Raw genomic sequence first — 26,597 nt, forward strand, 5'->3', positions numbered from 1 at the left:
GCCAATGTCAGGTGTATAAGAAAGATAGCATCTCCAGGATGGTAAGTGGGCTTTGTCTCTTGAACTTCACAGGACTGAGCCTTGCTCCCTAAGACTGTTCCTACATGTTGTTGAGAGGTCTGAGCGTGGTTACGTCTGCATCAGTGCTGTTGAACTGACTAGCAGATTTGATGAGCTTACACTACAAAGTTGCCAATGTAGAGTTGTCTGAGGAATCTGAGTGAGCCTGGTAGAGCTCAAATTCTGTTGGTGGCCTTGTCCAAAGAACAGGCCCATTTTTTACATCAGTGGGCAAATAACTGAAGAGCTCCTTCACCAAGTACTGTGCCATTGGGAAATTGTCAGGAAACCATGCTCTATTTGACAGGGTGACATCCTCATCTGTGTGAAAGTCTGTGATTACTTCAAGGTAACTGTGTTTTATGGAAAGTGCTGCAGAAAGTCTCCCAGAGTTAAAGGTGAGCATGTGAACTATCAGTCAAAACTCTGGTTACTGGTAAGTAGCTTCTAATACTTTTCAGTATATGTGGTGTGTCTGGACACATCATACAACCATATCAGAAAATAACTTATTTTGCAGACAGATAAGCATGTTGAAGGAGATGGCATTTTCCTAAAAGAACAGGTTAACACTGTATAATCTATAGCTGAGATGCACATCGCAATTGAGAAGTGCAAAGGTGTCTTTTAAAATACCTGTTCTTTCTCTGTCTTAAGCTAGCTTTTTGTTGGGTAAAATAGTGGAGTATAGTAGAGATTTTGACACCAGCTTTAAATTTTCATGGGTGCTGTTGGCTCTCAGAGGTTGCTGTTTGCTGGGGATCAAGGTAAGTCCTATCTATGCTGCTGTTGTCAGCTTTTATTGTCAACAGGGGAGCTTTCACCAGCAGTCCTCTCAAAGGTGGCACATTTAGTACCAGTAATTTGCTGTAATAAAACTTCAGCAGATCCTGCCTTTGAATAAAGTTCCAGTAGGTCCCCCCTTTGAATGGGAATCTTCTTCTTGTAAATGTACAACAGAACATATTTCAGAGCATGGCTGCTCTTAAATACTCTGGCAAAATGTTGAGATCTCTTGTTAACTTTTCATGATCTGTTAAGTACATGTAACTGAAATTAAATGCGAATCGATGGGGTGTTTTTCCCCTGTGATTGTGCTTCTGTATAAAACAAAAAGACTCCTGAATTGGCTTCTGTTTCTTCATTGGTAAACAGATTTTTAATAGATTCAGGTTCCTGTTCTGTGATCTGACATCAGGAAATGTCTCTTTAAGCACCAATAAGTGTTCTTTTGTTTGTGTCTGCTAGAGAAAGCATAAAGGCTGTGTCCAAATGGAGGGTAGAAGAGGTAAATAAAAAAACCTTATGCCATCATCACGAGAGGGGTAGTATCTGCGTTTTCCTTTGCAAATAGGTACCTGTAAAATCGATCCATTCTTTGAACCTGTTTGCTTTTCAAAACTGGTTGTAAGCACTGGTGATGTTAGAACCAGTGTGTCTTAATGATTTCTCAGTTCTTGTACCTCTCTGTTAGCATCTTGTTGAGGTTTGAATTTAGTAGATTATAGATAGTATTCATCTCTCTCCTCCCCCCCTTCAGTGGAAAGTAAAACTTGTTTCACTGCAATTTGGATGTTCTGATGTGTATTTGGCCTTGTGTTACTAGTGGGCCTAAGAGCCTTCCGCTGTGATAGGTGAAGCGTCTTTCAGGTGATGCTGATTTTTATTTTTTTTTTTAATTAAAACTCATTTATAATTCGTGTAGCAGCACCTTAAGTTAGTTTTGGCAGTGCAGATTTTAATTAGGTGGGAGAAGACTTTGGTTCACTCTTCTCCATTGTTACTACTTCATGTGTCTCAGGAAAATAATGTTTGCTTCTTGTCCACATACATTAGTGCAAGAGGTTTCAACTGTTTCAAGCTTTAAGTTACCTGTTTGGCTGGTGGAGAGGCACTGTTGGTTGGTTTTGGATTTGGTGTTGTCTCTGCTTTCCCCAGGTTGGGTGTGAATCCCTTGCAGTAAATGTAAAGTTGTTGGGAACAGTCTACATTTTCTTTGCTGTGTTTTGTGAATTCTTTTAGAAACAGTTTGTGCCCTTTCCCTTTCAGTTTATGGCACTGAGGTTTAAAAGTGTTGATTTGGTTTGTTCATTATCAGAAGACTTGCCTCAGGCTGTTTTTATTTTCGACATCTTTAAATTAGCGTCATTAGCAAAGGAAACTGTCAGAGATGTCTCCTGGGACAATATTGAGATTCTCTTTAAGAGTTTTATATGCACAGTAAAGTTTCCCAAACAGTATACAAAGTTACATTACTTTTATGTAAAAAGGAGTAACTAAAGCCAGTTTGTTTGCCTCAGAAACTTAATAAGAGATGAAACCATTAAACAGTGCTTAGCAGAACATTTTGTAAAGACAGTAAATTATCTTTGAATGCCTGTAGCCTCTCTGTAGTGAGAAGATTGTACATCAAGTACCTTTTTCATGTTTACTTTATACCAGTGAGTGAAAACTTTGAAAAGGTGCAGGAAACCAAGTGGGGAGCGAAAAATGGAGGAAGTAGCAATGGTGTCCCTCTCTTTCAGGTCACCATATAGATGGAGAGGCCCTACAGCAAACCTCTTCTGTTCACTGTCTCTGAATGGAGTGTATTAAAATACATAATTTAGTTTTCAGTATTAAAGAATTTGAATACATGTGGTCTTTTAGCCAATATATCTTAAGGTTACTTTTATAAACATTTTAAGATGCTCATTATATTCCTTCTTATCTAGTTCCTGTTTCTTTCCAAAGAATAGCATACTGAAGATCAAATTGAAATAAAGATAAGAATTAATCATAGTTTTGGCCACTTTTCACATGATATTTGAAAAAGGGCTTTTGCCCATACAGTTTCATAAAGAAAGTGATGCAATTGCTGAAGTATTGGTGTAGTACATATTTCTTGAGTAAAGAAAGCTTTTATACTGAATTTGGTAATAAATCTGTGTACTTGAAAGCCAGCATTTTTTATAGTTGCCAACCTAAGAAAATCGACCCTTCTTCAGGAAAACAGTGAGAGTACAAATGCAATACAGAATTAAAAGCTTTCAAATACAGTTCACAAAATTTAGCAGCTTCAAATAGCAGTGATCTTAAATCAGTCTGTTCTGGATGGCATAAATTGAATTAACCAAAAGCTGAAGTTCTTTAAGGTTTTACACAGCTGTTGCTGTCTTGTCATAGTCTTGTGCATCAAAATAGAAATCAACTGCCCCACCTGATTTCTCTCCCCAAAATAGCAATAATAAGGTGAGATTATCTCTTGAAAGTTGAAAACTCTAGGCCGTATTATGTTGCAGACTGATGAAGAAGCAGCTAGGTACACTAACAGCTAAAACCCGACAGGGTTTTTCATTCTGGCCCTGAAGCCAGCTGGCACTGGGTGAGTGTCTGACCTTCTAAGCTGGAATTAACACGTCTTAACTGCCGTCTGAGTCCCAGGTATGTGCTGATACCTGAAACGTGTTTGGGAGCAGCCTGGACGAACACTAGGTGTCCTAGGTCAGTGCTGCTCTCTAATGGGGAGTCATTTGGCACCACTTCCCTTTGGAGTGTGAATTTGGCCTCGACATCCTAGGGCATGATAAGTTGCTGAGAGGGAAGCCAGGAGGCGAATGGATGTTGCTGCTGCCTAGAGTTGCTGCCTAAAATCACTGCCTGTCTTCTGTGTCTCTTGGTCACCTTTTCAGATGCCTGTTGATATAGCTGCAGAATAATTTATCTCTCCATCACCGAAATGTTGAATTAATTTCTTTGAACACTTTATAAAATGGTAAGATAGTTGCTATTTCAGCGACATGATATGCACAGGAGATCTGCAGGGATTTGTTACCTTAGACCTTCTTACTCTCCAAACTGGTGCTTCAGCTTGTCCACAGTTAGGAACAAGGCCTGCAAATAAACAAGAAAATGCTCAAATACTAAATGTCCTTTTCAGTGCAGAATCCATGAGAAACAGACAACTGATAAGCATTTTGTCAGGTACAAAAGTTTATTACAAGCTAATTGTGTTATATGGAACATGCAAAAAAAAATCCAAAATATCTAAGATTTTTAGGACAGAGACAGTCCCATAAAATTAAACCTCATTTGATCCTATCAAGTAAAAGCTGTATGTAGGAGGTTCCACTTCAGTTGAATTTGTAGAGGTGCCCTTAATATTGTTATGCTTCCATGAGAGAAATTGGTATTTAACTGTTTCATTTTTATTTTTTTTATTGAATTATATGCAAACCTGCCTCTTACATTATTGGTGAAACAATCTTCTAAATTTTTTGCTGACTTTATTTTAGTAAATCTCACAAAATTTTTCCAAGGTGTTATGTATTTATGTAAAAAAATGCTACCAGAATTACTGAAAATTTATTATTGTTAGTGTGATTTAACAGTGGGGAACGAAAGGAGAGGCTGTGCAGGGCTTTGAGGCTGGTGGTTATCTTGAACCACAGTTGTTACAAGTTTGGTTTAAGATGTTAACAAGTTTATTTTGACAATTGAAAGAATTAGATTCTGGATGGAAAGATGAACTGAGGGAAGGAAGAAACTTATGTTTTTCTTATTTAGGGTGGAAATAGTATATGAGGTTACTACTTCATACTTAGTGTATGAAATATGCACATGGAGTATTTGAAGAGCTATGTATGTCAGGACCTGCTTAAATGTTGCATTAAGTGCATTATTAGCCAGCTTTGCACTCAATTGGTGTAAGAAAGTTAATTTCCTAGGTACAGATAAAAATGTAAAAAAGAAAAAAGATGATAAAAAAACCCCAACAACAACCCAAAACCAAACCAAAAACCCTACCACAGAAAACCAACCACCATACTTAATTTGGTGGGGAAAGAGAGTGAAAATAGTAAAGTAGGTTTAGCTCAGTGCTCCTGCTGTTCTCAAGTTGATCTTGCCTTGTTTAAAGCTCCCTCCCTCGAGTCCTGTACCCCCCCCCAAAAAAAGGCATTTGCAACTGAATTTTTCTGAGCTATACGTGTATAATTTTTGTACTGGCTTGAATATAAGTGGTTTCAGAACAAAGGTGTTCTCCAGTTTTTCAGATTAAAAATATGACAGAAGTATGCAAGAGACAGGCTTGCATTCACCTCTGCACGACCCAACACCCCACGATGTTCTCTACAGCTTTTTTTGTTGTGCGTTTTTGCAGTGTGATGCTCTTCCTGTGCAGCCATGCAATTATTTGTACGAATGTGTAAGCACTAAGCATGAGATCCCTTTGCAAGAAGGATCCACTGGTTGGTTTTTCTGTGTGCTGAAAGCCAGCTCTGTGGGGCTGCTTGCATCCTGCCCTGTAAGAGCAGTTGGGGTTATATTCCTGGCTGGCCACCTAAGTGGCACTGGCTGCTCTGAGCTACTTTCTCCTGAAGTTGACAGGCTGTAGTCATCTTCCTATATTGCACTTGGCTGTGAGCCACTATGAGGTTTTGTGTGCTCCTCCTGTGAATGAATGTTTCTGTTAACACAGAATGTTTCTCTTCATAGTCTACATGGGTGATGGTTTTACTGCATGAAATCAAAGATTGGCTGGTGGATGGTACGAGGATATGTTCTTTGAGAGTGAAGCCTGTTGAGAAGTGGGTACGACAGAGGTGTCCCCACTGGTGTTTGGGAACAGCTTCTAGAATGTTCTCAAAACTGTGCCCAGGGTTTGTCTTCAGAAAAGCTGTTTGGAGCAGTGCAGATGGCCGCTGTCTGGTCCTCCATGTGTAGTAGCAGGTTAGGTGTACGCAGAATGTGCAAATGACCGGAAAGAGCTGGCATTCCATTACAGGCATACCGACCTGGTAGACTGCTCTGCCTTGTCAGATTCTTGCAAAGCTGGTCCTGGAGCTTCACTTAAAGCAGGTTATGGAGCCATCAGGTCCTAGAGCTTCTGCTGCCTGCTCAGGACATAGAGGACAGTGCCAACAAATGTTTCTTACGATTTTAAGAGGCCATGTGGTAAATGTGCAGCTAAGCAGAGGCTTGTGGGTTTTTTTAATTCTTCCTCAGAAAGCATGTATTATTTAGAAATTACAGTGAGCCAGTACAGCAGGTAAAATGCATGTGGACACCATGTTGTACCTGTGCAATCATTAATGATGTGGTTTACCATTCAGTGATTTTCCTTTGTCTCGCTTAACAGACTTGCATGACACTTGTATAGAAAAATACACATCTTTTCCATAAGAAACAGGCAAGGGTATCACTTAATGTCTTTTACATTTTGACTTTAAATTGCATTTACTGTCAGATGAGTTCTTGTCTTATAAACCTGTCTCCTTGAACGTCATTTTGTCATTAATTTCTTTGTGAAAATACAGAGAAAGCATACTGGGCTTCTGAAATCTGATGATAATATTTGCAGATATTACCCTAAAGGGTGAACCATTTCCTCCAGCTTAAAATATTAAGCCAGCATTGCTTCAGCTTGCTTTGCAAGGCTTAACTATATCTGCAGTTATGTAAGTTTCAGTTATGTGATATTTCATGGGCATCTATTTAAACATACAACTATTATTTTTAGTTGAAATATAGACTATATAAAGACTTAAAAGATGTGGGATCAAGGTGGACAGCCTTGGCAGCAATGGCCTTTGAACCAACAGCAGTGGATGCAGTCATTTCAGCACCAGCAAGATCCAAGTAAGTATGTGGAAAGCTTTGTGGATTCTTTTATTTTTCCTATTGTCAATTGTATTTTTGAATCTTTGTTCAGAGCATGACTGATAGTTGCTTTTTTTGTAGCTTCTCCCAAGATAACACATTTATAATGTTTTTCTGAAGAGCTAGAAAAATAGAAAGCATCAATTCCAAATGTTTTGATGTAGTTAATATTTAATATGCAAAGTACAGACAAGCAACCTGAGTTATCCTGGACAAATTATCAACATTTTACGAGTCATACTGATTAACATTTAGACCTTATGTACTTTTACAGAATCTATCCCTCTGAGTTACAGAATCTGTATTTCTGCCAGTTCTATAGCCAAGATGAATCATTTATTTGAGGAAATCTGCTTTTTATTCAGTGCTTGTGTGGCAGAAATACTAATGCAAGTTTATACACAGAAAAACTCTCACTGGAAGATTAGTATGGTATTTGTTTTAGGTTACAGCAGTGATGATCATGATCTCTTGTTTGGATTTCTTTCCCCCACCAAAAAAATAAACCCACCAAAGCGATAAACCTGAAAATGAGAGTGAGGTGATAGCAATTCAAAGCATCAAGAGAAATATAGGAATAGATAAAAGAGAGCAAAATACTCTTGAGTGATTGGGCACACTGGTTTTACATTGTTTTCTGTCACTTCAGTTTCTCTAACTTCACTAGAGAGATTTCCTGACTTGATAAGGAGCAGAATACAGACTAGTGTCCTCATCTGAGAGTGCAACTTACTTACTGGAAGGAATAGTAGTAAAGAAAGAAAGAGGGGAGAGAAATATGCATTCCTGAAATAGGGGGTTATACAAAGACTATACATTGCAAAATGTAGTTTATAACTATGCATCTTTCTTAGACTTGAGTTTAGAAATTAAGGCTATATATATACTTCTTTCTGATATCAAAATTAGATCACTTAGGTAAAAAATGTATTGCTACCACCCATACAGCGCTAATGTGAACCTAAAATAATCTGCCTTACGGCATTTTGAACATATGCAGAGAAACGCTACTTCAGCAAGTATGTACACTGACATTTGCTTTCAGTTTGTTTTACTCCACACTGTGAGTATGTTTTAATGGTGCTCATGGTACTTGCTGAAGGTAAACGTTGACTATTTCTCTTGAGCAGTGATACATGTAATTGAGAAACATTTAAACTTCAGACACATGAATACTAACCTTTTATATTTGCTCTGTTTATTTTAGGCCAGATTGACTGGGCTGCATTAGCTCAAGCATGGATTGCTCAGCGAGAAGCCTCAGGGCAACAGAGTGTAGTGGAACAACAAGGAATGATGCCAAATGGACAGGATATTTCAGGAATAGAGTCTGGTCCAAACAACCATAATAATTTTCAGGGGGATCCCAACTTCAACAGAATGTGGCAGCCAGGTTTGTCTTCCTTACCATTCCTTCATTTTTATTTTTTTTTAATATACAATGAAATTTTAATTTTGTCAGACATTTTTGGGTGTGAATATGCCCTGTCCCTCAGGTTTCAAGATGCAAAACTACCAGTAGCATCATAACTGAGTATCACAGCTGCTACTACCCAGTCAAGTGTTCCGCAAAATGTGTAACAGTACAGACACAAACGTCTGATAACACAATTTTATAATCTCTGTATAAAATAAATCGTGTTTATAATACACATATGCAAAAGATTTGTTCTGTCCCTGAATGTTGTAGAAAGATAACTGCAATTTTCACTATTTATTTCCCTGGGTTCTTATTCTTACATCTTATGTTGTGTTTTGCTTATCCCACTGCACTAGGAACAGCAGCGCTGAATGCAACAGGATGCCTCAGAATTCAAGTGCATATGTTGCCCTCTCCTATAGCGTAATACCTGCTTCTTGTGTAATCTCGACATGTAGAACGAGTTCACAATATAGCTTGTAGATGCTGGCTTTGGGTGTCTTAAAATGCTGAAAAATGAGATGAGGAAAATTTCATCTGTAAAATATGTTTTCGTGCATTAGAATGGGCTTCCCAGGGAAGTGGTGGAATCACTGTCCCTGGAAGTGTTCAGACACTGTGTAGATGAGGCCCTTAGTGACATGGTTTAGTGGTGGACTTGGCAGTCATGAGGTAATGGTTGGACTTGATGATCTTAAAGGCTTTTTCCGACCTAGTTGTTTCTGTGATTCTCAGTTTCATATAGAATCACAGAAGAGTTAGGGTTGGAAAGGACCTTAAGATCATCTAGTTCCAACCCCCCTGCCGTGGGCAGGGACATCTCCCACTAAACCATGCCACCCAAGGCCTCATCCAACCTGGCCTTGAACACCACCAGGAATGGAGCATTCACAACCTCCCTGGGCAACCCATTCCAGTGCCTCACCACCCTAACAGTAAAGAATTTCTTCCTTATATCCAATCTAAACTTCCCCTGTTTAAGTTTGAACCTGTTACCCCTTGTCCTATCACTACAGTCCCTGATGAATAGTCCATCCCCAGCATCCTTGTAGGCCCCCTTCAGATACTGGAAGGCTGCTATGAGGTCTCCACGCAGCCTTCTCTTCTCCAGGCTGAACAGCCCCAACTTTCTCAGCCTGTCTTCATACAGGAGGTGCTCCAGTCCCTTGATCATCCTCGTGGCCCTCCTCTGGACTTGTTCCAACAGTTCCATGTCCTTTTTATGCTGAGGACACCAGAACTGCACACAATACTCCAAGTGAGGTCTCACGAGAGCAGAGTAGAGGGGCAGGATCACCTCCTTCGACCTGCTGGTCACACTCCTCTTGATGCAGCCCAGGATACGGTTGGCTTTCTGGGCTGCGAGCGCACACTGAAGCCGGCTCATGTTCATTTTCTCATGGACCAACACCCCCAAGTCCTTCTCTGCAGGGCTGCTCTGAATCTCTTCTCTGCCCAACCTGTAGCTGTGCCTGGGATTGCTCCAACCCAGGTGGAGGACCTTGCACTTGGCATGGTTAAACTTCATAAGGTTGGCATCAGCCCACCTCACAAGCGTGTCGAGGTCCCTCTGGATGGCATCCCTCCCCTCCAGCGTATCAACCGAACCACACAGCTTGGTGTCATCGGCAAACTTGCTGAGGGCGCACTCAATCCCACTGTCCATGTCACCGACAAAGATGTTGAACAAGACCGGTCCCAACACCGATCCCTGAGGGACACCACTTGTTACTGGTCTCCAGCCGAACATCGAGCCATTGACCACAACTCTTTGCATGCGGCCATCCAGCCAGTTCTTTATCCACCGAGTGGTCCACCCATCAAATTGATGTCTCTCCAATTTAGAGACAAGGATGTCGTGTGGGACAGTGTCGAATGCTTTGCACAAGTCCAGGTAGATGATGTCAACTGCTCTGCCCCTGTCCATCAGTTCCGTAGCCCCATCATAGAAGGCCACCAAATTGGTCAGGCAGGATTTCCCCTTAGTGAAGCCATGCTGGCTGTCACCAAACACCTCCTTGTTTTTCATGTGCCTTAGCATGCCTTTCAGGAGAATCTGCTCCAAGATTTTGCCAGGCACAGAGGTGAGACTGACTGGTCTGTAATTCCCCGGGTCATCCATTTTCCCCTTCTTGTAAATGGGGGTTATATTTCCCTTTTTCCGGTCATTGGGAACTTCACCTGACTGCCATGATTTTTCAAATATGATGGACAGTGGCTTAGCAGCTTCATTCGCCAGCTCCTTCAGGACCCGTGGATGGATTTCGTCAGGTCCCATGGACTTGTGTATGTTCAGGTTTTTAAGATGCTCTCAAACCAGACCCTCTCCTACAATGGGCCTAGGGTCTTCATTCTTACAGTCCCTGCATCCGCCTTCCAAGACTTGGGTGGTGCGGTCAGAGCTTTTGCCAGTGAAGACCGAGGCAAAGAAGTCATTAAGAACCTCAGCCTTCTCCAAGTCCAGGGTAGCCAGTTCTCCTGATAGCTTCCGGAGGGGGCCCGCATTGTCCCTAGTCTGTCTTTTATTCGCTGCATACCTACAGAATCCCTTCCTGTTATCCTTAACATTCCTAGCCAAGTTTAATTCTAACTGGGCCTTAGCTTTCCTCACCTGGTCCCTAGCTTCCCGGACAACATCCCTGTATTCTTCCCAGGCTGCCTGTCCCTGCTTCCACCTTCTATAAGCCTCTTTTTTCCTTTGAATTTTCCTCAGCAGCTCCTTATCCATCCAAGGAGGTCTCCTGGCCCTCCTGCTGCACTTCCTTCTAGTTGGGGTGCAACACTCCTGAGCTTGTAGCAGATGATCCTTGAATAACAACCAAGCGTCTTGGGCCCCCCTGCCCTCTAGGGGTATATCCTATGGAACTTTACTAAGCAGGTTCCTGAAGAGGCCAAGGTCTGCTCTCTTGAAGTCCAGGGCAGTGAGCTTGCTGCACACTCTTCTCACTGTCCTGAGGATCTCGAACTCGACCATCTCATGGTCACTTCATCCAAGGCTGCCCTGGAGCATCACATTTCCAACGAGCCCTTCCCTGTTGGTGAGCACGAGGTCAAGCACGGCACCTCTCCTTGTCAGCTCCTCTATTACTTGCAGAAGGAAGTTGTCTTCCACACAATCGAGAAACCTTCTGGTTTGCTTGTGCTGGGCTGTACCTTCACTCCAACAGATGTCAGGGTGGTTGAAGACCTCCATGAGAACAATGGCCTGCAAGCGTGAGGCTGTTCCTATCTGCCTCTAGAGCACTTCATCCACAGATTCCTCCTGATCAGGCGGTCTGTAACAGATCCCCACAGTAATGTCCCCCATCATTGCTCTCCCTTTAACCCTGACCCACAAACTCTCTGTCGACTGCTCACCTGTCCCCAGACAGAGTTCCATACTCTCCAGCCTATCCCTAACATATACTTAGTATTTGCCATTTTTTGCTTATGTATGTGATTGTCATCTGCAGAACTTTTCAGTTACTGTAAGTTCAAGTTGATTGAACATTTCTGTTAATTATTTCAGTTCTTTATAACTTCCTCAAAACTTTAGTTTTGGCCAAAAATTCATTTTCTTTTTAAAACTTCATAAAGTAACACTGGCAATAAGCATAGGGTAGAGATTGGGTATTTTCTGCTGAAATTTTTCTGAAGTTGTTTTCTGAAAGGTTTGTCACCTCACCATTCTATAATGCAATTGGAAATGCATGAGCAAGGTGGTTAGTAAGCCTGTATGCATGCTTTCCGCCATCTTGGTGAAAACTGCACTTCATGTTTGGTTCTGTTAATGATTGAAAGAGTAACATCTCCAGTTTTCACTGTGACTATTCACATTTGCTTTATTGCAGTGCTTCATAGAAGTACGCTGACAATGTTCTTGGCAGTTCTTAGATACGCTTTACAAAAGGGAGGTAGCCATCAGGTTTTGCATAAGTTTCACCTGCCTGCTGTGGGCTCTAAGTTATTGTAGCCATATGTAAGAATTTGAACTTTACTATGTGGCAGTACACAGAGTGTATTCTAGCAGTATTTCTGTATAAGTAAGTAGAGGTTTTCACAGAAATACTGTGTCATTATTGGACAACTTTGTTTTTCATATGATCCTGTGGTGTGAGTATGCTCACATAAAGCATATTCATCCTATGCTTTGCCATCTCTAAGGTGAAAGAAAGTAATATCTTACATGGTATCTTTTGCAAACAGTCACAGAATGGTAAAAGTGAGGAAGACATTTTTACTGATAATTATAAATGCTTGGTGCCCAAACTCACACAGAAAGTGCAGAACAGGAATACAGCCTAGATCTAGGAGTGAGAAGAATGTAACACCTTTTGTTAACAGGAAACAATGTGCCAATGCATTTTGTTATGATTGGGTATATCATTCAAAGGGTATGCTGTTTTCCCAGTTTTTTGGGATGCTGATAAAAGACCATGCTGATGAAGATATGACCTAGCTTCCTTTAATTTAGCCAATGTTATTCTTAATGTATAAAAGCAGACAAACTTAATCGTAGCATGCACTGCTACCCAGAGTTCCCTTTGCATATTTACTCTGTTTCTACAAAGCTTAATCTTTCTCCATATCCTTCCAAGTTTCTTTTTGGATCTGAAAGTCCTTTACATGCTATTAATAAAAAAAGCAAAATGGCACAAGTGAAAAGAGCACCTCTTGTATGCAACTTGCAAGCTTTCAAGTCAGTTGACTTGAGGTAAATTGAGCATTTAAATAGTGTCAAATGTTAACACATTTATGAACAATAATTCTTGTAAGCTGTATTTAAAGGATAAAGGATTTTGTCCTTTAGAATACTTTAGGAGTATTTAGGCTTATTTCCTAGGAAGACAAAGGTTATGGCCACATGACCTGTTAATTCATTCCTTAAGCACTTTTCGCTCTGTTAGCCAGCTGTAACTTATGTTTGAGGGCTTATGACTGTAGCTTATGCTAGGACCTCTGCTAGATATTGGAGAATCCTGGGAATCACCCATTATCAAGACACAAGACTTTGGAAAGCACGTTTCAGTGGCTGTGCTGCTCAGAAAACCATTAGCTTTCCTTAATAGGTCTTCTAAGCCTGTTATGTGAAGGAATAAAATAGCTCATTACTTATAAAGTTGAAGCAGAGAAGTAGGGTCACTTATACAGTTTATACAATTTATAAGTGCTATGGACTCAGTATCACTGGAAATTTATAAAAACAAATGTACGGTGTATCTGTGTACATCCAGTTCTGCCCCCAGCCCCTGGGTGTTAGTTCAGCTACAGCTATTTTTATTTCCTTCAGATAGTTGAAGGAATTGTTGAGACAGCATAGTACAGTCTGTAGATTAATGATTCTTCATAACATCATCATCTGTGTTGCTTTGAGGAACTTTCTGAGAAGTACAAAAACATTGAGTGATTGGTGACTCATAAATTGTACTAACTTGGTATTGAATTATATTCTAAATCCTAAACAGAATGGGGAATGCCTCACCAGCCCCCTCACCCACCTCCAGATCAGCAGTGGATGACTCCAACCCCAGGTCAAATGGAAATTGTTCCTCCGTCCGAAGACAGCAACAGTCAGGACAGTGGGGAATTTGCTCCCGACAACAGGCATATGTTTAACCAGAACAATCACAACTTTGGGGGACCTCCTGATAACTTTGCAATGGGGCCAGTGAACCAGTTTGACTATCAGGTGAAACATATTTGTTGCTTTAATATTGTAGGCGCGCTGAGTCTCTTCCGTGGATGTGTTCCTCTAATATCATCTAGCGGCGACTTTCATTCTTCAGTTCTACAAACATCTGCAGAATCTGTTATCTGCTAAGATACATTTTTACCAAATACTTTGCAGAAGAGACTTTAGTTCTGTTCTGAGGCAAAAGGGTTTTTTTTTTTTCCTATACTAGTAATGAGAAATTGCTGTTGTCTGCAATATTAAAACAAATCATCATGTTCCAGTATAGAAATTAACATTATGTAGCTTTGTGGTAAAAAAAAAAACAAAAAAACCACAGTAAAAAAAACAGAGGAGGAAGAGGAAAAAAAAAAGATCTCAGAAATATGTACTTAAAACCACTAGATAACGTACCCTAGGGAACAGTCCTGTATTTGCAGGGAGATAGACTGGATGATCCATTGAGCTTCTCCATACCTATCTACTGTGATTCTTTGAATAAACAATGGTATTTCTAAAAAATCCACATACACTTTTTTTTCTTCATTCTGGCATATAAATTGCGTAGCATAATAAATCTGTAGGTGGTTTTAGCACTCATAATAGCAGGGGGCATTGCACAAATCTTTAAATGTAGTTTTTTGATCTTCTCCCTGTTTTCAGTATTTTTCTTCCAAAACTTTGATATAAATGACCAGCTGTACCTGTTAAAACACCTACCTCCTGTTCATAAATAAACCCAAGTGAAGATGGGTAGAAATGAGTGTTTATCTTCTGGCCTACTTTACTCTATTATTAAATTCTGCTTTTCAGCAATATTGGTAGGAAGTGAACCAGTAATTTTCAAATACACCGATTTATTATAATTTCCTTTGTTTACTATTATGGGATCAACTCTTAAAATTAATTTTTCTAAATTCTACAGAAAACTTGTTTTGCATTGAATAACAGAAGGATGCTTGAGCTGAAATTGTAGTGGAAGAGTGGTTTTAGCACTAGTGACTTAAATACACAGTATTTATGAATATTTTTAATATATATTTTTATATAGTATATATAAATATTTATAGTATATATAAATATTTTAAATAAAACCAGATTTGATGTTGTAACTCTCTTCCTAAACACTCTCCTCTTAAATAGTTTAATTAGGCATTTCTGGGCAGAAAATACTAAAGCACTCCCATCCCCCCATCTTTGCTTCAAGACTTGTGATTTTTGTGTTGTATACAGCTTCCTCAGTACCGAGGGTCTCTACTAAACCTGTATATTGATGCAGTTAATATTTTAATCAGCCATATTAGTAGCAGCCATAAAAGATTTCTGGAAAGTGCACAGTGCAAAACACTTTTGTAATAAAAGCTTGAACTTTCCATTTTTGTCCTCATGTTGTAGTTACAAGGAAAGACTGCTCCCATAGCTAGACTTTTTAATTCTGTATACTCTTCATTTAACTGCATGCTCCGATGTTAAGCTGGTAAGGAACTGCTGAAGATAGGTGGTGCTTGTTGGGCTTAATGTTTAGCACAATATGAAAGGAGACTGGTTGAAGCCCTTTCAGCTTTGTTAGGATCCCTGCTTAAATCTAAGTTGACTCATTAAATATTTAAGGAAAACTTGTTTCTTGAGGACCACGGAAAGAGATTGAGAGCTCTCAGTAGCCTAGAAATCGTGGATTTCTACTTGCATGGACTTGCACACATGCTATATTTAGTGTTACCATGTGAAGAAAAATAAACTGCATTACTCTTTCAGCATGGGGCTGCTTTTGGTCCACCTCAAGGTGGCTTTCATCCACCTTATTGGCAGCCAGGACCACCAGGGCCACCAGGTCCACCAGCACCTTCTGCACCTCCTCAAAATCGAAGGGAAAGACCCTCATTCAGAGACCGACAGCGTTCACCTATCACGATGCCTGTGAAGCAGGAGCCTCCACAGATTGGTACATGTTAACCACTCCTTAATAAAAAAACATAAAAATTTGAAGACTTTTTTTTTTTTTTTTTTTTTTTTTACATATATGCGTATATAAAGTACAAAAGAAGGGAAAGGCAAAGCTATCGTAAATGCTTTTTTTTTTATCTCTTCCCACAGTCAGATGTGTGGAATTTTTGGATTGGGGTGAAGGGTTTATATCTTTGGGTTTGCTTGTTTTGTTTGGGTTTTTTTCTTCTTTTGGGGGGAAGGGTTTGTTCATCTTACAGAACTGTAAACCTTGTTTATACAGATGCTGTGAAGCGTAGAACTCTGCCTGCCTGGATTCGTGAGGGCCTGGAAAAGATGGAACGAGAAAAACAGAAAAAGTTGGAAAAAGAGAGGATGGAGCAGCAACGTTCACAGTTGTCTAAAAAAGAGAAAAAGGAAAGTGAGGAGGCTGGAGAAGGGGATGGCCCACGGTTACCTCAGAAAAGTAAATTTGTAAGTAGAAGTGTTTGCTTTTTGCTCAGGTTTGTATTTCCTGAAAGGTATCAACTTCCTGGCCACCTCAAAAGAGAGACTGTGTATTCCTGGTTGTCTTTGATTCTGTTGCTTAAAACTAAGGTTAAGCTGCTGCTATGTAGATAATTACTTGGTGTTTTGGAGTTGCTAATGTCTGAATGAAAGGTAAAAGTGTATTATTTGATCTGTGTAGCAAAGAAGCAGGGATGAAATTGGGCTTTTTTCTTTTCTATATTTTGGGAACATGCGTGGTCTTGGAAGCAGCTGAACAAACTCAGATACCTGTATTTGCTAAACTGAGCCCATTTAGGAAACCTTATGTTCCGTGCACTTTATCAGTTATCTCAGTTGTTTGCAATTCTAAGTACCTCTCTGGCAGTGAACTGACAACTATGTATTTTGTTATCTCCTGTGGGTATAGAGGGAGTTGCGTGTTTATTAGGAGGGGAGAAGTAGAGTTTTACGATAACTGTAATACGGACTTCAGTACAAAGTAAATCGACTATTGTCAGTAGACACAAATGAGCTTGGCATCTAAGTTTTCCCTGAAATATACTATGCTGTTCTTGTAGGACAGTGATGAGGAAGATGAAGATGCTGAAAACACAGAAGCTGTGAGCACTGGGAAAACCAGCAGGAGTCCATCCCCAGCTCCTCAAGAGGAGCAAAGCGAACCAGAAATGACAGAAGAGGAAAAGGAGTATCAAATGGTATTAATAATGTAGTTCTCACTGAGTGTTTCTGTTTGCTCCTGTTTTCCAGGCATAGCAAAGTAAAACACTTTTTCTCTGCCTGATGCTGTCAATAGAGGTATAGCACACGTACTGTAAAGCGGGGTTATATTTGCATGTCTCTATATTGCTGTCTTTCTCATATATACAAGGACGTAGGTTACATAATTTATATTTAGCACAACAGTGAAATAATGTAATGACTGTGGTCTTTACGCACTGATCATTATTAATTCTGTGGTTTTGCTTAATTTGTCTAATTTCTGAAAACTTCTGATGATTAAGTGGACGTGTCTGAAATCTATGCTTAAACCTCAATTCTTGTGAAAGGGAGTTTTAGAAATGTATTCTTGCAAGAAAGTCCTAGATGAGCAACAATTTTGCTATGTCACCAGGAACTTAGAAACTTCGTATTTTTAAATCAAAGTTGCATGCTAATTGTACAACTGAAACCTTGTTAATTGAAAGCCCTGTATTTTTGCAAAGCATGTGGCCAGACTGAGCAGCTTGGAGAACTAGCTACCAACATTTTCAATTTTTGTAGGAAATATGTCATAATAAAATCCTATATAAGTTACCTCTGATGATTCTTGCAGGATTTGGGTCAGTGAGACAGCATACCAGACATAAATGTGCTCTTTATTCTTTTTTGAAAGATAAATGGGATCAGTCCAAGTACATTTCTGATTTACATATTCATTGTATCATTCTTGACATTAGGAATCAGCGGTGTATAATACACATGGATACAGTTCACAGTCAAAATACAAACTGTTCTAAAATTTTTGAAGTCAGATCAAATTTAAACAGTTTCAGAACTATGTTTTTAAATCATGTGTTCTGAGGAGTCATAAAATTACACATGTAGGAGAGTATTTTAACAGCCATCAAAAGAAGGAAAGCTCTATGGATATAATTTGAACATAGTATTTATTCAAGGTGTTTTGGCCTTTAATTGTAAATACCATTTACTTCAGATGATGCTGACGAAAATGCTGCTGACAGAGATTCTCCTAGATGTCACAAATGAAGAAATTTATTACGTGGCCAAAGATGTTCACCGTAAAGCAACTAAAGGTATGCCAGCTCTTTTTGGGTTTTTTTGTTAGTTTCTTCAGTGAATATTCTATATTTGCATGTCTCTAGAACATTTAACCTCCATAGTTATTCCCCAAGAACAATTTTAGTATAATGCATCCAACTTGGTAGAGTTCAAATGCAGTAATCATGTACTGTCATCCTGTGCAGTGTATTGTGAGTTACTTCAGTTACTCCATTTCTTTCATACAATTCATTTTAGATAAAATGGTACCTGTGTGTCAATGGCTCTTGAGTTGTAGCTGTTTCTTAATGCTGTCATCTTTATCTCAAGTTCTTAGCTGTTCAGAAGTGAAAAGAGACAAGCGTTGAGTCCTCAATTAGTAATTAATTTCCTTTCAGTATTAACACATTGTACTTGCATAACAGATTTCTTTAACATAACTGAGTAATCTAAACATGTAACTACTGAAACTTGAAAATGATGTGCAGATGCTGTAACTTGGAAAGTGATTTATGAGTATATTTGTGTCTTTTTTTCTGTTCACTGTTAATTTGCAGTTAAATTCCAAATCTTCGTGGTCAGAAAATCTAGAAGTGGTTTTAAATGGATGATGCATTTTTAATGTTTCTTCTCTCCCTCCAAAGAACAGCAATAGTAGTAGATTTAACAATACCATAGACTCATGACTATGAAATCGTGGCTATTTGTGTTAACATGTTGTTCCTGTTGTTGATGTGATACAAAGCTCCTGCAAAACAGCTGGCACAGTCCAGTGCACTGGCTTCCCTCACTGGACTCGGTAAGTATGTTCCTTATTTTTGAGAGGGCTTAAAGGGGGAGTTTCACTCTTGCCTTGCGTTTCTAGAATTGCATTTTGAAACTTGATTTTCATTGCCCAGAAGTATGGGTCACTTTCTGATAACTTTATCAGCACTTTTGTTTGTTCCACAGGTGATCCTAATGATATAAGTGGGATGGTTTTTGGAGTAAAGGACTAGTCAGTGTGAGTTAGTGTGTGAGAATCTTGCCCAAATTTTGAAAATACATAAAAACTTCAGATAAATTTACTTTTCAAAGTATGATTGTTTCAAAGGCATACTGCAGTCTTCAGAGAGAGGAATACTGTTTGTATTTCTTTCCTATTTTGATCCAACCAAGCAGGAAGGGAAAGCTGATAGATTAATATGAAAGTCTAGAAATAAAAATATTATTTATCTTTGGTATTATTATTCTACCTAAAAGCTACATAAGCACAGAGGCTCCCATATCATATATTACCAGAAACAATACAGGAAAAAGAGATTGAAATCCCAGCTTGAGAAACAATGGCAAAAGATCTTTCCCAGTATGCTTTTTATCATCTAAGACTATCAGTGTCAGTGATCAGTTATGTGTTTGTAACTTGGAATTCTGATTAATTAGGTTAAATGTTATCACAGTTATTCACATGTTTTAAAACTAAGTCAATAAAGATCATAAGAACCTCAGCCTGAAAGAAAGTAAAACATGTCAGTTTAAATTGACTTTATCTTTCTTATCAGTCCAGTAATCATTAATATCTCTAGGGGAGAAGAAAGTCCATTTCTGTTCCATCTCCATACCTGTCAAAGTGCAGTGTTTTCTAAATCAATATAGGAAAATTGAAATGGCATTCAGAATTTCTGTAGCCTTGGACTACGGAGGCGGCTGAAGTAATTTCAGAGGTGTCTTCTGGGAAAGGTCGCAGGCATTTTCTGTCCGGTTGCTGATACAGAGGCAGGCACTGTTACGATCTCCACAGAGAGCTTTTTTGCTCTTCCATGCAATGGAAAAAGTACCATGATCACAGTGGTTGCCTGCTGAAAATAGACATTCCAGAAGAAGTAGAACCAGACAGTGAGCATCAATGCAGATATGGGGGCCTTGATCACACCAGTCAAACACCATTGGCGCTTACCAGAATAAAGTGACTTCATCAGAGAAGAGGAAGTGAAGGAAGGGCAATGTTACTCTCCTCTTTGCCCCACAGAAATATTAGGAACAAAGCTTAATCTTTCCTCGTGATAGACTGGACTTTATGCACGCAGGTGGACTGGGTGGTTATGGATCAGGAGACAGTGAAGATGAGAGGAGTGACAGAGGCTCTGAATCATCTGATACTGATGATGAGGAATTGCGACACAGAATCAGGCAAAAACAGGAAGCATTTTGGAGAAAAGAGAGAGAACAGCAACTACTACTAGAAAAACAGCTAGAAGGTAAATCATATAATGTCTTCTTACATATACTGCTTACATACACTGTTACTTACATACACATACGCTATATGTACTGCTGTATATGGGGTTTACTACTTAGAGAAAATACATTTTAAGCCAAAAGATATCAAAACAAATTTAGAAATAATGTTCTTTAAAAAGTTTTCACAAAAAAGATGGTTTGAGCTACTTGATCAAAATGGGGTTTGCTGCTTTTATTTATAAGAAGAAAAAACATCCATGTAGTGTTTTCAATAAAATATTCTACTTAAGAGTTAAGGCATGGTGCATATCTATATGCTATAGATATTGTACTATGTAAATACTAGTGTTGCTTTATAAAAATCCATGTGTGTGTATAATGTATTTTTAAAAAATTATTAGTATCTCAGTTGTGACTGGACTGTAAATTTCACCTTTCTACACCAGACTGCAGTTTGTATAAACTCGATTCCTTAAAGTTATACTTTTAAGTATATAAAGCATATTTTGCCTCATCTGAAAAACATGCTTTTCTGTTACATAATGTTGAGCAGTGCTCCATTCAGAACATACAGTGGTAGACTGCAGCTTCTTCAAACTCGCTGTTCTCAGTTGTAGCAGAGGTTTGTTTCCACCTGTTGGCTCTTCGTAACTGGGGTTTTATACCTAATACTGGGGAAAGATAACTGAACCCAGTCAGTTCACACTTAGCCTCTGGTAAGGTGGCAGTCTTGATTTTACAATACAAAACAAAACTAAATCTCTAATTTAATTCTTCTTCTCCATGCAAGGGTAAGGTTTGTTCTTTTGTACCAATAACGTAGGTCAGAAGGGAATCACAGTCACCTTGCACTGCTGAAGAGCAGCGTAGATCAACGTACAAATACAGTGGGCAGAAGTCATGAGCTAAGTTCATAAGCTGCAGAAGAAATTAAGTGCTGTTACAATAGCGTACTTTTTTCTTATTTCAAGATGGATGACTTCCTTTTTTATTTTAAAGGCCTAGAAATAAGACATGGATCTCTTATTGGAAGTCTGAACTAGCTAAACTTTGGGGTTCCTTTATATTCCTGTCTCTCTGAGTATTTTAAGATGTATGCATAATAGAATAGCTTTTTATGGAGAGTGACTGAGTAGTGGCCTATGACTGCTGTATTCCTAGTGCAGGAAGCCGCATGTCAGTTTGGGGACATCTCCATGGGGCTATTTACAGAAATATAACTCTGGAGTAAAGAAGCTGACTCTATACATCCAGAATACCAAAGAATACTAAATTCAGGGTCTCACAGTAGTGGTGTTTAGGAAAGGCAGCATATTTCTACTATACAATACAACACAGCATCTTCTAACATAGTCTGGCTTCTGCCTTTATCACCTAATAACTCGGGGAGCAGGTGGAATTTTTTTTGTGGGTTAGATTTGACTCTCAGTTGCCACTAAGATCACTGGGTTTACAGATGCATTTTTATTCCGTAAGTTAATTCAGCCCACATCAGTGTGATAGCCCACATCAAAAGGCTGTGCTTGGGGTTTTTTTGGCTAAAAATGTATGTCAGTTATTTTTTTCTTGGGTTCAGTTTAACATGGGAAGAGGAGATAAACCCTGGCCAATGATGCAAGGGATCCTAGGTTGATTAGAAATCAGTAAAACTTTTTTTAAAGTTGGAAATCTCTGGAAAATGCTCTGAGGGTCTGAGTTTCTTCACTTTGCTCTGTGAAGATCTTGGCCTGATATTTGTTACATTACTTTCAAGAAATGTATTTGTAATTCTTCTGTTGCCTTCTTACCATGTGTTGCTGACTACCAAGCTTACATATAATCCAAACTGACTAATTTTTTGTTTTGTAAGATTTTCACAATCTATTTGCATTAAATACTGTGGTCTTAACTTTTGAGCTAAATCTTAAGCAAAGAGTTATCTAGAAATCTCTCTTTTTATACTGTTGTTCCCTTCCTTAGAATTCATTGGCTATAAAACAGATAAAAACAAGGAAAAATTTGAATTGCTGGTACTTGCTAGCATTTAGGACTAATCTAAGTTATCTTATGCTGTAAACCCAGTGTTTTCTTTCAAAAAAACAAACGTGTCATTACAGCACAAGGTACTCCTCTAAGGCTTTTTGTGGTCCTACAGAACATGCAGGTACAGCCACTGTTCTGAGGTTGAGAGCCTGCCTGTGCGCTCTAATGGAAAATGCAGCTTCTTCAGACCAGCCAGTGATTACTTGAACCCAAATAAGTGGGGCTGGAAGAAAGGCAGGAAGTGTAGGTACTGCTAGAGGAGTGTTGTAGGAAGGAGAGGGAAAGAATTAGAGAGTTGCAGGAGGAAGAAATTATGTTTGTGTAGATGAGTTTGAGAGGTCTGGTGCTCCAGGATATTTGTTAAGAGAACTTTGTCTTCAGCCACTGAAACATGAAGTAAGATCAAGGACTTCTAAAAGTGGGTTGTGCACTTTTTCTAAACCAGGACTGCAGCTCTTCTAGAGTTATAAAAAAAGAAAACAAGTCTTTTGGTGGGTAGTTGGCATGATGGCAGACAGTGTATTTATTATAAGTATTATGAAAGATGCTTGGAAATCTGGTTTAAAAGTAATGGTATGGAAATTATTGTCATTTCACTCCAAATTAATTGCTTTTTTCTTTTGCATACTTTTTTTTTTTCCCAGAAGAAAAGCTACAAAGTGAAAAAGTTTCAAAAGAGATGAATGAATTTATCAACAAAGAACAAAATAGTAACTCAGCATCACAGGAGGCAAAAGAAATTGAAGCAGATATGGTTCATGAAAAGAAAAGATCTCCAAATGCAATTGCACCTGATACAGAGCTTAAAAAAGAGGGTAAAGAGAGGACAGGAAGGAGCGGGTCAGGAAGCTCTAGCAGTGGTAGCAGTAGCAGCAATAGCAGAAGCAGTAGCAGCAGCAGCAGTGTATCTAGTTCATCCTATAGCACTAGCTCAGGTAGTAGTCGCAGCTCTTCACGTTCTTCCTCTCCTAAAAGGAAGAAGAGGCACAGTCGCAGTAGGACACCTTCACATAAAGTTAGGCGCAGCAGAAGCAGGAGTTACACTCACAGAAACAGGAGAGAGAGAAGTAGGAGCAGGGAGAAAGTAAGGGAAAGGAGAAGATCTAGTAGAAATCACAGTGCTGAAAGAGGGGAGAGGCGAAGAAATCGGAGTCCTTCAAGAGAGAGAAGCTGGGATAGACGTAGTAGCCGCTCCAGAGATAGGCGAGCCAATCGTGCAAGCCGCAGCAGAAGCAGGGATAGGCGTAAAGCTGAAGACCAGCGTAGAAGCCCTCCTGGAAATAGGCACAAACATAAAAGTGAGGGTAAAGACCAAGAAAGGAAGAAGGAGCAGGGTGGAGCTGTAGATAAAGACAGAAAAAAGAACAGAGAAAGGGAGAAAGATCAGGAAAAAAGGAAAGACAGGTCCAAAAAAGAGGAAAAAGAAAGTAAGGCTGGCAATCATGACGACAGTAGATTAAAGAGAAAAAGGGATAGTGAAAGAACTTTCACTCGTGGTGATTCCATATGTGTGAAAATAATAAGACAGGATTCCAGGCAAGAATGCAAAAGAATTACTACCAAAGATAGCAAAAAACGGTCAGGTTCCGAATCTAGTGCGAGGAGTAGTTCTGAATCGCCAGGAAGCAGCAAAGAAAAGAAGGCTAAGAAATCGAAGCATATTCGGTCATGCTCCATGGAGAGATCTCAAAGGTCTGGTAAGAAGGCAAGCCGCAAACACAAGTCTAAGTCACGATCAAGGTAGTATACTTTTTAAGTATTTTGTCTGACTTTTTACTTTTATTTTTTGATATTCGTCTTCATGTGTACGGCATATGAACTTTTTTAATAAAGTATGGTATTTGTTAATTTTTTTGTCTTAGGCAAAAGTAACTTTGGAAAAATCTTTTAAAACTGTTAATAACTAAAGCCTAAAGTGTGTGTGGGTTTGGGGGTCTTTTATTTTTTCCAATTAACTCTTCCCCCCTTTTCCTTCTATTTTTCAGATCAACGACTCCTCTTCGTCGTAAACGCTGAGGAATTTATGGCACCAGTGCTATGATGTTTAAAAATTCCATGAGTTATAAAGGCTTGTCTCATTATAGAGGCACATTGTGGCTATGTAGGTGAAACCAGAATCCTTTTTTTATCTGTAAATAGGTGTATTTTTTCCAAATGCTGCTCAGAATTAAATACCTAATAGGATTTCTTTGCATTACTTTTTTTTTTTTTTTTTTTTTCCCCAAGAACGGTAGTGCTTATTAAGAATATAAACCAGGCCATTCTCTTTCAGCTGTAATGTTCTTAAAATTACTATTGAATGTACTGTGATGTCAATAAAGCTCTTTAGTTCATTTTTTTTGTTTAAAATTCTTGCACCTGAATTTTGTGTTAAATTGTAGAAGGTACAGGTTTTTTTTAAGGAAAAAAATAAGCAAAGAAAAAGGCAGCTTTTTTGGTATAACAGTTTTTAAAGTACTTGAAAAAGATTTTAACGTAAACCACTTGTCAGAATATGTAATCCATGGACACGATGAAATTAATCTATTGGGGGGTGGAAGAACAAAGCAAAGACATCTTATTTTTTCTTTAGGTTTGTGTAAGAGATTTTTTTATAACCTTTTTATTTGGACTAGCAAGTAATATATGCTGTGTGTGTAAAATATGGGTCACTGTAATACAAGCTATACTGAAACAGACTGAACCCCACTATAGGAATGTGTGCAACTAACTGATCTTATGTGACATTGTTAAGCTCTGGAACTATATTCCTCACCCAGTTTTCAGAGAGGACTTTCTGGATGTCCAGGGATATTACAGGAACAAGACTCTATTTTAGATGTTTTTACGGAATATATTTGTAAATGGCACTCAGTACACAGTAGAAAACTGACAGTAGGTTAACTTTACATTTTGGCACATGGCATTAAATGTGTAGTAAACATTAAAGCTGCTTATTTTTGTTAGTGTTACGAACGAGAATTGTGATTCCTGTAAATCACAGTCATGAGACAGCAATGTAACTAAATTTTTCATTTTAACATCACCATGAAGTGAAAAAGGTCACTGATTTTGCCTCCTTCTTCAGGAAATTAACTGCTGCTGTTAGTAACAGGAGTGTGAAATAATACTAATTAACAAAAAAAGCCACACTACCTAACTCTAGGCCAGTGACTGTTAACAAGGAACATTAATGCAGGAAAAGACTGGGGATCTGTGCCTAGAAGGTCTGGTTATGATACCAACTGTGAAAAAGACAACAGGCTTAACATCAAAGTAAGATCTCTTTGATGGCTGTATCTTCTGAGAAAAAAACCTAGTAGTATGGGCAACTTGCAGAGCATGTCTTCACAAACAGTTTAATCCATTTAACTAAAACTAGAACTCAGTTATGCAGCATTTTTGCCAGTGTAATTTCTTCATAAGTTAGAAGTAAACTGCTTCAGTGCAAAGAATCACATTTTAAATACATGTTTATTAAGCAAGCTAATGGCTGGCGAATACATGATGCATGTTTATCAAAACACTGTTACAGATAAATAATAAGTTAATTGGTTATAAATAACATACCTCCCCCACCCAATTAAGTCCTTTTACATAGTGTATGCACTCATACCTGTTAGCAAAATAAGGCACCATTTGCAGCACACGACTTTTAATTGCATTGGTGTGGATATAAATAAGATACATTAATCCAATTGCAGTACATGATTTGCTCTTGGTAAAAGGGAGAGTTTTAGGAGAAGTAGGTAGCATAACAGGTGTCTCGGAAGGATGTCTCTTGAGGGCAGGAATTAAGTTTAAGAAAAACTATTGAGGAATACAGTTTCCATGATGCATTGAATTTAATTTTCAGTTCAGATTTTATATTCTCTGTCTAATAATAAAAAAGATTGTGTATGCAAAGCTTTATATACTCTGCCAACAACTGGAATTCTGTCACTTCCTGTAAATATGAGAATTATTTTTTGACACAAATGCACTTATATGGGTAGTGAGTGTATGCCAATAAAAAGAGCATACGATCTCTGTATTTAACTGTTTCAGAAATCTTACTAAACAGCATACTCAGCACACCAGTAATTAAAAATACATCAGTGCTATGTCAGCTTCACCTACATTAGAATTCTTTGTGGATTAGTAACTCCCTTCTGACTGTTTTTCAGTGGTAAAGCTAACATGACCTCTAGTCTTTTAATTCCACACATGTAAAATGTTCTTGAATTCAAACATGCAAATATTACACAATGGGAATGTATCATTTTGGAAAAATCTGAATTGGGCTGCTGCTCTGTTCTTTTACTTTTTGAAATAAACACTGCAAAAACCATTTTGGTGCACTGCAGGAGAGCAAGGCATACAAGTTTGAATGGCAAGCAGCAGCATGACAGTTGG

General features: G+C 38.7%; 1 protein-coding gene across 5 annotated transcripts in view; it reads left to right on the top strand.

The window, feature by feature from the left end:
- PNISR (PNN interacting serine and arginine rich protein) overlaps positions 1-26,235 on the top strand; it is a 31,997-nt gene extending 5,762 nt beyond the window's left edge. For 2 of the 5 annotated variants that reach the window (XM_080616942.1, XM_080616944.1), the window contains exons 2-12: positions 6,560-6,678; positions 7,907-8,092; positions 13,564-13,787; positions 15,525-15,711; positions 15,997-16,187; positions 16,781-16,918; positions 17,917-18,016; positions 18,727-18,780; positions 20,048-20,218; positions 22,868-23,963; positions 24,209-26,235. In XM_080616942.1, coding sequence (XP_080473068.1) covers positions 6,591-6,678; positions 7,907-8,092; positions 13,564-13,787; positions 15,525-15,711; positions 15,997-16,187; positions 16,781-16,918; positions 17,917-18,016; positions 18,727-18,780; positions 20,048-20,218; positions 22,868-23,963; positions 24,209-24,239 — 2,466 coding nt within the window. In that variant the 5' untranslated portion in view covers positions 6,560-6,590 and the 3' untranslated portion in view covers positions 24,240-26,235. Of the gene's footprint in view, positions 1-367; positions 459-6,559; positions 6,679-7,906; positions 8,093-13,563; positions 13,788-15,524; positions 15,712-15,996; positions 16,188-16,780; positions 16,919-17,916; positions 18,017-18,538; positions 18,781-20,047; positions 20,219-22,867; positions 23,964-24,208 lie in introns of those variants that run through there. The other 3 variants (XM_080616943.1, XM_080616945.1, XR_013956734.1) reach the window with 3 other exon arrangements.
- The last annotated feature ends 362 nt before the right edge of the window (positions 26,236-26,597 follow it).

Source organism: Psittacula echo (genome assembly GCF_963264785.1).
Source record: "Psittacula echo genome assembly, chromosome: 4".
In the NCBI taxonomy this organism is placed as follows: domain Eukaryota; kingdom Metazoa; phylum Chordata; class Aves; order Psittaciformes; family Psittacidae; genus Psittacula; species Psittacula echo.